This window comes from Pimephales promelas, chromosome 2, assembly GCF_988280905.1.
Source record: "Pimephales promelas chromosome 2, fPimPro1.hap1.1, whole genome shotgun sequence".
Lineage (NCBI taxonomy): Eukaryota > Metazoa > Chordata > Actinopteri > Cypriniformes > Leuciscidae > Pimephales > Pimephales promelas.
Genome location: NC_142770.1, coordinates 11,203,029 through 11,216,123, shown reverse-complemented (window position 1 = coordinate 11,216,123; position 13,095 = coordinate 11,203,029). Strand labels below are relative to the sequence as shown.

General features: G+C 40.6%; 1 protein-coding gene across 1 annotated transcript; it reads right to left on the bottom strand.

The window, feature by feature from the left end:
* Positions 1 to 529: 529 nt before the first annotated feature.
* On the bottom strand, positions 530 to 1,498 carry LOC120486407 (DNA-directed RNA polymerases I, II, and III subunit RPABC1). Its single transcript, XM_039682419.2, has 4 exons — positions 1,257 to 1,498; positions 1,105 to 1,163; positions 892 to 970; positions 530 to 806 (listed from the first exon to the last, which is right to left on the bottom strand). Exons 1-4 carry the CDS (start codon positions 1,323 to 1,325, stop codon positions 741 to 743), a joined length of 273 nt encoding a protein of 90 aa, XP_039538353.2. The 5' UTR covers positions 1,326 to 1,498; the 3' UTR covers positions 530 to 740.
* Between the last annotated feature and the right edge of the window lie 11,597 nt (positions 1,499 to 13,095).

The window sequence follows — 13,095 nt, the reverse complement described above, 5'->3', positions numbered from 1 at the left end:
ACGGATTCTGCGCAGTTTAATATATATATATATATATATATATATATACTGTATATCAATGCAGGAGCCAATCGGAAGAAAGATGTGGAGGATCTTCAGATTAGGACGCTGGGCGATTAATCGAAAAATAATCGAAACCGAAATTCAAATACTGAGTCAATGTCAGCAACAGGAGCTGCTTGTACCAAAGAAACACGTGAAAAAAGAGAGAGACTGACATATGAAATGGATTCGTTTTTTTTTTTTTTTTACAAGTTATATTTTACTTTTAAGATGGCAATATTTACAATAATTTATTTTCGTTTACAAAAAGAACTCTTTTCTACATTTTTTTAAAAATATTTTTAAATATTTAATGAGCATTAAAAGCTATCTGTGTGTTTCCTTATTTTAGAATCTCAAAGAGAGGATTATGCACTCTTTCATTAGAAAATAAATGCATAACTATTTACAGTATAAGCCTTGCCAGTGACATGAGAAAGAAAAAATTTTAAAATAATCGTTCAATAATCGTAATCGAGGTGACTTGTTCGATTAATCGTGATTATGGTTTTGCCAAAATTGTCCAGCCCTACTTCAGATCCAATATACTGTTACACATGCGTTTTCGTTCTCAACTGTTTATGTTCACTTAAGACGTCGCCAAAAGCGTTTAGGAGGATTCCAGAATTGGAATTGATTTGATTCCCAACCTTACACTAATGAACTGAAATACAACAGAAATACTTACTTCACAAGCATTACTGGACCAATCTGTATGTGATGTACCGTCCAGCAGTTTCACTCGGTCTGATGATCTTAACAACCTGAAAAACACGACACAAGTTACTTACACCAAATATTTTCAGAGATGTGAAAATAAGAAAGCTGCACTTTAGATTAATTTCCCACCTGGCCTCTTTTTAAGCCAAAGTAACGGGCGACTGGATCTCCAGCTTGAGTTCTGGGAAGCTGGCTTTCCTTTAGTTTACTGGAGAGGAGCTGGTTAAGGCTAACCAGAAGTCTCCAACCTAAAGCTATAACTACAGATAAGTTCTACAGAAAACCATTCAATTGTGTGTGAGCAGATAAAGTGACTACATGCTTCCAGGTACAAAAGGATACTATCGTGCTAGCAACTCGGTTACTTCCTCTTTAGTCATCACTATGTGCTCTGGAACAAGCTGAAAAGAATTATCACATTTTCATTGCACAAAAACTGGCAAAAAATCTAAAACGTGCTGAAAGTCCATGTTAAAATGCAGGTTTCTTCTCACCTCGTGTTCAGTAATGTTGATTAGAAGCTCCTGCTGAAGAAACTGCTCAAGGATGTACTTTGGTGCCATGTCTACCAGAGACTGAAATATGAAAGACAAACCAAGTTGAATATCTTGCGCGATACAGCAGCTGCAGTCTGCAGGAATCACATTTTCGTCGGCCAAAACTCAAACGGTTTGAGAACATCTGGTTCCATCATTTGGAAGTCAATGGGTTAAATGCTTGAAATGATGTCTGTGGTTGACACAAGCTCCAAATATTTTTGTGTTTTATTCTATAACACAAAATACATCTGTAAAACCTGTGATTCGATTAAAGCTTTTAGTTGTCTCAAAAAAGTGTGGTTGCTAACAAGTGTCTAAAAGTGACTACATTATTTGCCGGGGGCATTAACCGTCATCAGCCGAACAGCTAAACCCAACTACTCTAGTCCAGTTTCACAGCTGGATTATCGGACAAGACTGCATACTTTAAATCTTTCATGAGAGAGAGAACTACAATCCCATGATGCATTGCAAATGATTATTAAGACAGTAGGTGTGTTTGACTTGAAATCCCACCAATCAGAGGCTGTGTCTGAAATCTCCACTCAAACCACTACTCCCTACCCCCTATGTACCCCCCATCATTGCTGTCGCCCGTCCGTCTTTTTTACGATCAGCGCAATGCATGATGGTATGTAGGGCTTGGGTTAGTGACCATCGGTTGTACACTACTTTTCAAAATGCATTCTGGGATACATTGATTGGACTATATAGGGTATAATAATCATCACTATACATTCGGACAGCACTACAAAATGGTGAGCTCACTATATAGCCCACTATATAGTGAGGAGTGGGAGATTTCGGACACAGCCAGAGTCACAGTGAGCAAATTGCAGCCACTCCCATAAATCACCACAAATTATGTGATAAGGTGAGTTTCAACCTGAATACATCAAAACTCTGACTCTCAATTTCATAATTTGCAGTCACATGACTACCATGGATGCCTGGCAGGCAACAAACGGGTATTTTCAACGTAGAGACATGTAGTTCCAGTACTTTCTAATAGCTATCAAGTCTGTTAGCGAGCTAGCTGCATAACTATGGACTAGGATTAACTGCAAGGTGAGGGTATTTAAATTGTGTAAAGCAGACAAGGTTTTTTTTTTTTAGACAATCAAGCGGTAATAATTCAGCCGTAAATAATCCAGCTCTACTGTTCTCATTGAAAACCATAGATATCACAAACCTCAAAACAACCCATCACACACTTTTGTTGTTGTTAGAAAAATACGACAGCTGCGTTTAAACCGCCAGAGCTGAGATATTGAGATCCCACGTAGCATTTATGCCATTATAAATAACTCAATATCCCAGCTCTGGAAGGGTCTAGAGCCTCCATTTTGGCACTCAGGTCGAAGTCCCATGGCCCTCTATCAGAATCCAGAGTTTCAAGAAGATCAGAGAAACTCAAAATTTCGACCCAAAGAAAAAACCATCAGTGGTACCCGTTTCGTTTTTTTTTTTTTTTTTTGGTGCGAAAAAAAAGTTTCTCCAATCTTCTTGAAACTTTGGATTCTGATAGAGGGCCATGTGACTTACACCTGAGTGGGTACATGGGACTTACACCTGTGTGCAAAAATGGAAACTCTAGACCCTTCCAGAGCTGAGATATTGAGTTATTTATAATGGCATAAATGCTACGTGGGATCTCAATATCTCAGCTCTGGAAGGGTCTAAAGCCTCCATTTTTGCACTCAGGTCTAAGCCCCATGGCCCTCTATCAGAATCCAGAGTTTCAAGAGGATCAGAGAAACTCAAAATTTCGACCCGCCCAAAAAAAAAAAACGACAGTGGTACGTACCCCTTTCGGGTTTTTTTTTGGTGCGAAAAAAAAAGTTTCTCCAATCTTCTTGAAACTTTGGATTCTGATAGAGGGCCATGGGACTTACACCTGAGTGCAAGAATGGAGAGTGTAGACCCTTCCAGAGCTGAGATATTGAGTTATTTATAATGGCATAAATGCTACGTGGATCTCAATATCTCAGCTCTGGAAGGGTCTAGAGCCTCCATTTTTGCACTCAGGTGTAAGTCCCATGGCCCTCTATCAGAATCCAGAGTTTCAAGAAGATTGGAGAAACTTTTTTTCCGCACCAAAAAAAAAAAAAAAAAACGACAGTGTTACCCCTTTTGTTTTGTTTTTTCTGTGCGAAAAAAAAAAGTTTTGCGGTAGGTGGTATGCCATACGGAACCATTGCCACTGAAACGCATTGCCACGACAGTGGCGCTCGCGGGTTGGCGCGTATGTTTGGGTTGCGGAGAGTTTGTGAGATTGTGGTTTTCTAACACCTACTCCTTGGAAATCATTATGAACATCAGCTATGCTAATTATTTCCCATCTGCCTTTTCTGCTGTTATCTCGGGATGCTTGTCCCGAGAAAAATGGCGTTCGTCAGGTCCAGTTTTGTATCCAGCCTCTCATGGAGACTTCAAATGCCCCAAAGCCTGTGGTGAGAAGACCAACGCCTGTGAAAAAACAACGCCGGCGATATATTATGCCCTTAATATTACATGACTAACCAAATGTATTTTTTTCCATGTACTTTTCTGATATGCATTTTCTGTAAAGCTGCTTTGAAAAAATATGTATGTTAGCCAGAAGAGAACTGGCCCTGACTGAGCCTGGTTTCTCCCAAGGTTTTTTCTCCATTCAATCGCCTGATGGAGTTTTGGTTCCTTGCCACTGTTGCCTTGCTTTTGGCTTGCTTAGTTGGTGACATTTAATATTCAATAATATTATTGATCTGTGTTGTATTGCTTTCATGTTGTCAGTGTGAAGCTGCTTTGATGCAATTTGTATAGTACAAATCTATATCTGTAATAGAATCTATAATATGGCGTTCGTCAGGTCCAGTTTTGTATCTAGCCTCTCATGGAGACTTCAGATGCCCCAACGCCTGTGATGAGAAGACCAACACTGGCAATATATTATGCCCTCAATATTACATGAGTAATTAAATGTATTCTTTCCATGTACTTTTCTGATATGCACTTTCTGTAAAGCTGCTTTGAAACAATATGTATGTTAGCCAGAGGAGAACTGGACCCCGACTGAGCCTGGGTCTGTGTTGTATTACTTTCATGTTATCAGTGTAAAGCTGCTTTGATACAATTTGTGTTGTACAAATCTGTATCTACAATAAAATCTATAATATCTACATCTATAATATCTATAATAAACTGTTAGTGAATAGTATCTATAGTATCTACATCTATAATAAATTCTATAATATCTACTTCTATAATAAAATCTACAGTATCTACAACGATAATAAATCTATAATATCTACATCTATATTAACATCTATGTATCTACAGCTATAATATCTACATCTATAATGACATCTATAATATCTACATCTATATTAAAATCTATAATAAACTCTACAATATCTACATCTATAATAGAGTGTCAGTGTCTATAATATCTATAATACAATCTATAATATATACATCTATACTCTAGTGTTGGTCTATAATATCTACATCTATAATCTAGTGTCAAAAACAGAAAATACAAAAACAAACGGAAAAAACAAACAAAAAAAAATGACAGGGGTTATTTTGAGTTTCGATATCTCAGCTCTGGAAGGGTCTAAAGCCTCCATTTTTGCACACAGGTCTAAGTCTCATGGCCCTCTATCAGAATCCAGAGTTTCAAAAAGATCAGAGAACCTCAAAATTTCGATCCCCCCCAAAAAAGACAGTGTTACCCCTGTCGGGTTTTTTTTTTTGGGTGCAAAAAAAAAGTTTCTCCAATCTTCTTGAAACTCTGGATTCTGATAGAGGGCCATGGGACTTACACCTGAGTGCCAAAATGGAGGCTCTTGACCCTTCTAGAGCTGAGATATTGAGATATTTATAAGGGCATAAATGGTAAGTGGGATCTCAATATCTCAGCTCAGGAAGGGGCTAGAGCCTCCATTTTTGCACTCAGGTTTAAGTCTCATGGCCCTCTATCAGAATCCAGAGTTTTGAGAAGATTGGGGATACTTAATTTCCCCCCCCCCAAAAAAAAAACGTAAGGGGTAACACTGTTTTTTTTTTCTGGTTGAATTTTTGAGTTTCGATATCTCAGCTCTGGAAGGGTCTAGAGCCTCAATTTTTGCACTCAGGTCTAAGTCTCATGGCCCTCTATCAGAATCCAGAGTTTTGAGAAGATTGGGGATACTTAATTTTTCGCCCAAAAAAAAAATGTAAGGGGTACCACTGTCGTTTTTTTTTTCGGGTCGAAATTTTGAGTTTCGATATCTCAGCTCTGGAAGGGGCTAGAGCCTCCATTTTTGCACTCAAGTCTAAGTCTCATGGCCCTCTATCAGAATCCAGAGTTTTGGGAAGATTGGAGAAACTTAATTTTTTTCGCCCCCCAAAAAAAACGTAAGGGGTACCACTGTCGTTTTTTTTTTCGGGCCGAATTTTTGAGTTTCGATATCTCAGCTCTGGAAGAGGCTAGAGCCTCCATTTTTGCACTCAGGTCTAAGTCTCATTGCCCTCTATCAGAATCCAGAGTTTTGGGAAGATTGGAGAAACTTAATTTTTCGCCCAAAAAAAAAAAACGTAAGGGGTACCACTGTCGTTTTTTTTTCGGGCCGAATTTTTGAGTTTCGATATCTCAGCTCTGGAAGGGGCTAGAGCCTCCATTTTTGCACTCAGGTCTAAGTCTCATGGCCCTCTATCAGAATCCAGAGTTTTGGGAAGATTGGAGAAATTTAATTTTTCGCCCCCCAAAAAAAACGTAAGGGGTACCACTGTCGTTTTTTTTTCGGGCCGAATTTTTGAGTTTCGATATCTCAGCTCTGGAAGGGGCTAGAGCCTCCATTTTTGCACTCAGGTCTAAGTCTTATGGCCCTCTATCAGAATTTGGGAAGATTGGAGAAACTTAATTTTTCGCCCAAAAAAAAAAAACGTAAGGAGTACCACTGTCGTTTTTTTTTTCGGGCCGAATTTTTGAGTTTCCATATCTCAGCTCTGGAAGGGGCTAGAGCCTCCATTTTTGCACTCAGGTCTAAGTCTCATGGCCCTCTATCAGAATCCAGAGTTTTGGGAAGATTGGAGAAACTTAATTTTTCGCCCAAAAAAAAAAACGTAAGGGGTACCACTGTCGTTTTTTTTTTCGGGCCGAATTTTTGAGTTTCGATATCTCAGCTCTGGAAGGGGCTAGAGCCTCCATTTTTGCACTCAGGTCTAAGTCTCATGGCCCTCTACCAGAATCCAGAGTTTTGGGAAGATTGGAGAAACTTAATTTTTTTCGCCTCCCCAAAAAAACCTAAGGGGTACCACTGTCGTTTTTTTTTTTCGGGACGAATTTTTGAGTTTCGATATCTCAGCTCTGGAAGGGGCTAGAGCCTCCATTTTTGCACTCAGGTCTAAGTCTCATTGCCCTCTATCAGAATCCATAGTTTTGGGAAGATTGGAGAAACTTAATTTTTCGCCCAAAAAAAAAAAACGTAAGGGGTACCACTGTCGTTTTTTTTTCGGGCCGAATTTTTGAGTTTCGATATCTCAGCTCTGGAAGGGGCTAGAGCCTCCATTTTTGCACTCAGGTCTAAGTCTCATGGCCCTCTATCAGAATCCAGAGTTTTGGGAAGATTGGAGAAACTTAATTTTTTTCGCCTCCCCAAAAAAAACGTAAGGGGTACCACTGTCGTTTTTTTTTTTCGGGACGAATTTTTGAGTTTCGATATCTCAGCTCTGGAAGGGGCTAGAGCCTCCATTTTTGTTCTCAGGTCTAAGTCTCATTGCCCTCTATCAGAATCCAGAGTTTTGGGAAGATTGGAGAAACTTAATTTTTTGCCCCCCAAAAAAAACGTAAGGGGTACCACTGTCGTTTTTTTTTCGGGCCGAATTTTTGAGTTTCGATATCTCAGCTCTGGAAGGGGCTAGAGCCTCCATTTTTGCACTCAGGTCTAAGTCTCATTGCCCTCTATCAGAATCCATAGTTTTGGGAAGATTGCAGAAACTTAATTTTTCGCCCAAAAAAAAAAAACGTAAGGGATACCACTGTCGTTTTTTTTTCGGGCCAAATTTTTGAGTTTCGATATCTCAGCTCTGGAAGGGGCTAGAGCCTCCATTTTTGCACTCAGGTCTAAGTCTCACGGCCCTCTATCAGAATCCAGAGTTTTGGGAAGATTGGAGAAACTTAATTTTTTGCCCCCCCAAAAAAACGTAAGGGGTACCACTGTCGTTTTTTTTTCGGGCCGAATTTTTGAGTTTCGATATCTCAGCTCTGGAAGGGGCTAGAGCCTCCATTTTTGCACTCAGGTCTAAGTCTCATTGCCCTCTATCAGAATCCATAGTTTTGGGAAGATTGCAGAAACTTAATTTTTCGCCCAAAAAAAAAAAACGTAAGGGGTACCACTGTCGTTTTTTTTTCGGGCCGAATTTTTGAGTTTCGATATCTCAGCTCTGGAAGGGGCTAGAGCCTCCATTTTTGCACTCAGGTCTAAGTCTCATGGCCCTCTATCAGAATCCAGAGTTTTGGGAAGATTGGAGAAACTTATTTTTTCGCCCAAAAAAAAAAAACGTAAGGGGTACCACTGTCGTTTTTTTTTCGGGCCGAATTTTTGAGTTTCGCTATCTCAGCTCTGGAAGGGGCTAGAGCCTCCATTTTTGCACTCAGGTCTAAGTCTCATGGCCCTCTATCAGAATCCAGAGTTTTGGGAAGATTGGAGAAACTTAATTTTTCGCCCAAAAAAAAAACGTAAGGGGTACCACTGTCGTTTTTTTTTCGGGCCAAATTTTTGAGTTTCGATATCTCAGCTCTGGAAGGGGCTAGAGCCTCCATTTTTGCACTCAGGTCTAAGTATCATGGCCCTCTATCAGAATCCAGAGTTTTGGGAAGATTGGAGAAACTTAATTTTTCGCCCCAAAAAAAAAACGTAAGGGGTACCACTGTCGTTTTTTTTTCAGGCCGAATTTTTGAGTTTTGATATCTCAGCTCTGGAAGGGGCTAGAGCCTCCATTTTTGCACTCAGGTCTAAGTATCATGGCCCTCTATCAGAATCCAGAGTTTTGGGAAGATTGGAGAAACTTAATTTTTCGCCCCAAAAAAAAAACGTAAGGGGTACCACTGTCGTTTTTTTTTCAGGCCGAATTTTTGAGTTTCGATATCTCAGCTCTGGAAGGGGCTAGAGCCTCCATTTTTGCACTCAGGTCTAAGTCTAATGGCCGTCTATCAGAATCCAGAGTTTTGGGAAGATTGGAGAAACTTAATTTTTCGCCCAAAAAAAAACCGTAAGGGGTACCACTGTCGTTTTTTTTTTTGGGCGAAAAATTAAGTTTCTCCAATCTTCCCAAAACTCTGGATTCTGATAGAGGGCCATGAGACTTAGACATGAGTGCAAAAATGGAGGCTCTAGCCCCTTCCAGAGCTGAGATATCGAAACTCAAAAATTCGGCCCGAAAAAAAAACGACAGTGGTACCCCTTACGTTTTTTTTTTGAGTTTCGATTTCTCAGCTCTGGAAGGGGCTAGAGCCTCCATTTTTGCACTCAGGTCTAAGTCTCATGGCCCTCCATCAGAATTTGGGAAAATTGGAGAAACTTAATTTTTCGCCCCAAAAAAAAAAAACGTAAGGGGTACCACTGTCGTTTTTTTTTCGGGCCGAATTTTTGAGTTTCGATATCTCAGCTCTGGAAGGGGCTAGAGCCTCCATTTTTGCACTCAGGTCTAAGTCTCATGGCCCTCTATCAGAATTTGTGAAGATTGGAGAAACTTAATTTTTCGCCCAAAAAAAAAACGTAAGGGGTACCACTGTCGTTTTTTTTTCGGGCCGAATTTTTCAGTTTCGATATCTCAGCTCTGGAAGGGGCTAGAGCCTCCATTTTTGCACTCAGGTCCAAGTCTCATGACCCTCTATCAGAATTTGGGAAGATTGGAGAAACTTAATTTTTCGCCCAAAAAAAAAACGTAAGGGGTACCACTGTCGTTTCTTTTTCGGGCCGAATTTTTGAGTTTCGATATCTCAGCTCTGGAAGGGGCTAGAGCCTCCATTTTTGCACTCAGGTCTAAGTATCATGGCCCTCTATCAGAATCCAGAGTTTTGGGAAGATTGGAGAAACTTAATTTTTCGCCCCAAAAAAAAAAAACGTAAGGGGTACCACTGTCGTTTTTTTTTCAGGCCGAATTTTTGAGTTTCGATATCTCAGCTCTGGAAGGGGCTAGAGCCTCCATTTTTGCACTCAGGTCTAAGTCTCATGGCCCTCTATCAGAATCCAGAGTTTTGGGAAGATTGGAGAAACTTATTTTTTCGCCCAAAAAAAAAAAGGTAAGGGGTACCACTGTCGTTTTTTTTTTCGGGCCGAATTTTTGAGTTTCGATATCTCAGCTCTGGAAGGGGCTAGAGCCTCCATTTTTGCACTCAGGTCTAAGTATCATGGCCCTCTATCAGAATCCAGAGTTTTGGGAAGATTGGAGAAACTTAATTTTTCGCCCCAAAAAAAAAACCGTAAGGGGTACCACTGTCGTTTTTTTTTTCAGGCCGAATTTTTGAGTTTCGATATCTCAGCTCTGGAAGGGGCTAGAGCCTCCATTTTTGCACTCAGGTCTAAGTATCATGGCCCTCTATCAGAATCCAGAGTTTTGGGAAGATTGGAGAAACTTAATTTTTCGCCCCAAAAAAAAAAACGTAAGGGGTACCACTGTCGTTTTTTTTTCAGGCCGAATTTTTGAGTTTCGATATCTCAGCTCTGGAAGGGGCTAGAGCCTCCATTTTTGCACTCAGGTCTAAGTCTCATGGCCCTCTATCAGAATCCAGAGTTTTGGGAAGATTGGAGAAACTTATTTTTTCGCCCAAAAAAAAAAAGGTAAGGGGTACCACTGTCGTTTTTTTTTCGGGCCGAATTTTTGAGTTTCGATATCTCAGCTCTGGAAGGGGCTAGAGCCTCCATTTTTGCACTCAGGTCTAAGTCTCATGGCCCTCTATCAGAATCCAGAGTTTTGGGAAGATTGGAGAAACTTAATTTTTCGCCCAAAAAAAAAAAGGTAAGGGGTACCACTGTCGTTTTTTTTTCGGGCCGAATTTTTGAGTTTCGATATCTCAGCTCTGGAAGGGGCTAGAGCCTCCATTTTTGCACTCAGGTCTAAGTATCATGGCCCTCTATCAGAATCCAGAGTTTTGGGAAGATTGGAGAAACTTAATTTTTCGCCCCAAAAAAAAAAACGTAAGGGGTACCACTGTCGTTTTTTTTTCAGGCCGAATTTTTGAGTTTCGATATCTCAGCTCTGGAAGGGGCTAGAGCCTCCATTTTTGCACTCAGGTCTAAGTCTCATGGCCCTCTATCAGAATCCAGAGTTTTGGGAAGATTGGAGAAACTTATTTTTTCGCCCAAAAAAAAAAAGGTAAGGGGTACCACTGTCGTTTTTTTTTTCGGGCCGAATTTTTGAGTTTCGATATCTCAGCTCTGGAAGGGGCTAGAGCCTCCATTTTTGCACTCAGGTCTAAGTATCATGGCCCTCTATCAGAATCCAGAGTTTTGGGAAGATTGGAGAAACTTAATTTTTCGCCCCAAAAAAAAAACCGTAAGGGGTACCACTGTCGTTTTTTTTTTCAGGCCGAATTTTTGAGTTTCGATATCTCAGCTCTGGAAGGGGCTAGAGCCTCCATTTTTGCACTCAGGTCTAAGTATCATGGCCCTCTATCAGAATCCAGAGTTTTGGGAAGATTGGAGAAACTTAATTTTTCGCCCCAAAAAAAAAAACGTAAGGGGTACCACTGTCGTTTTTTTTTCAGGCCGAATTTTTGAGTTTCGATATCTCAGCTCTGGAAGGGGCTAGAGCCTCCATTTTTGCACTCAGGTCTAAGTCTCATGGCCCTCTATCAGAATCCAGAGTTTTGGGAAGATTGGAGAAACTTATTTTTTCGCCCAAAAAAAAAAAGGTAAGGGGTACCACTGTCGTTTTTTTTTCGGGCCGAATTTTTGAGTTTCGATATCTCAGCTCTGGAAGGGGCTAGAGCCTCCATTTTTGCACTCAGGTCTAAGTCTCATGGCCCTCTATCAGAATCCAGAGTTTTGGGAAGATTGGAGAAACTTAATTTTTCGCCCAAAAAAAAAACGTAAGGGGTACCACTGTCGTTTTTTTTTCAGGCCGAATTTTTGAGTTTCGATATCTCAGCTCTGGAAGGGGCTAGAGCCTCCATTTTTGCACTCAGGTCTAAGTCTCATGGCCCTCTATCAGAATTTGTGAAGATTGGAGAAACTTAATTTTTCGCCCAAAAAAAAAACGTAAGGGGTACCACTGTCGTTTTTTTTTCGGGCCGAATTTTTGAGTTTCGATATCTCAACTCAAAAATTCGGCCCGAAAAAAAAACGACAGTGGTACCCCTTACGTTTTTTTTTTGAGTTTCGATTTCTCAGCTCTGGAAGGGGCTAGAGCCTCCATTTTTGCACTCAGGTCTAAGTCTCATGGCCCTCCATCAGAATTTGGGAAAATTGGAGAAACTTAATTTTTCGCCCCAAAAAAAAAAACGTAAGGGGTACCACTGTCGTTTTTTTTTCGGGCCGAATTTTTGAGTTTCGATATCTCAGCTCTGGAAGGGGCTAGAGCCTCCATTTTTGCACTCAGGTCTAAGTCTCATGGCCCTCTATCAGAATTTGTGAAGATTGGAGAAACTTAATTTTTCGCCCAAAAAAAAAACGTAAGGGGTACCACTGTCGTTTTTTTTTCGGGCCGAATTTTTGAGTTTCGATATCTCAGCTCTGGAAGGGGCTAGAGCCTCCATTTTTGCACTCAGGTCCAAGTCTCATGACCCTCTATCAGAATTTGGGAAGATTGGAGAAACTTAATTTTTCGCCCAAAAAAAAAACGTAAGGGGTACCACTGTCGTTTTTTTTTCGGGCCGAATTTTTGAGTTTCGATATCTCAGCTCTGGAAGGGGCTAGAGCCTCCATTTTTGCACTCAGGTCTAAGTCTCATGGCCCTCTATCAGAATTTGTGAAGATTGGAGAAACTTAATTTTTCGCCCAAAAAAAAAACGTAAGGGGTACCACTGTCGTTTTTTTTTCGGGCCGAATTTTTGAGTTTCGATATCTCAGCTCTGGAAGGGGCTAGAGCCTCCATTTTTGCACTCAGGTCTAAGTCTCATGGCCCTCTATCAGAATCCAGAGTTTTGGGAAGATTGGAGAAACTTAATTTTTCGCCCAAAAAAAAAAAGGTAAGGGGTACCACTGTCGTTTTTTTTTTCGGGCCGAATTTTTGAGTTTCGATATCTCAGCTCTGGAAGGGGCTAGAGCCTCCATTTTTGCACTCAGGTCTAAGTATCATGGCCCTCTATCAGAATCCAGAGTTTTGGGAAGATTGGAGAAACTTAATTTTTCGCCCCAAAAAAAAAAAACGTAAGGGGTACCACTGTCGTTTTTTTTTCAGGCCGAATTTTTGAGTTTCGATATCTCAGCTCTGGAAGGGGCTAGAGCCTCCATTTTTGCACTCAGGTCTAAGTCTCATGGCCCTCTATCAGAATCCAGAGTTTTGGGAAGATTGGAGAAACTTATTTTTTCGCCCAAAAAAAAAAACGTAAGGGGTACCACTGTCGTTTTTTTTTTCGGGCCGAATTTTTGAGTTTCGATATCTCAGCTCTGGAAGGGGCTAGAGCCTCCATTTTTGCACTCAGGTCTAAGTCTCATGGCCCTCTACCAGAATCCAGAGTTTTGGGAAGATTGGAGAAACTTAATTTTTTTCGCCTCCCCAAAAAAACCTAAGGGGTACCACTGTCGTTTTTTTTTTTCGGGACGAATTTTTGAGTTTCGATATCTCAGCTCTGGAAGGGGCTAGAGCCTCCATTTTTGCACTCAGG

Excerpts from the sequence above, each read along its gene's own strand:
- LOC120486407 (XM_039682419.2), bottom strand. The coding sequence starts at position 1,325 with ATGGCACCAAAGTACATCCTTGAGCAGTTTCTTCAGCAGGAGCTTCTA. Across the intron at positions 1,164-1,256 it reads TCAACATTACTGAACACGAG|CTTGTTCCAGAGCACATAGT; the intron begins GTGAGAAGAAAC and ends AATTCTTTTCAG. Across the intron at positions 971-1,104 it reads ACCGAGTTGCTAGCACGATA|TAAACTAAAGGAAAGCCAGC; the intron begins GTATCCTTTTGT and ends GCTCCTCTCCAG.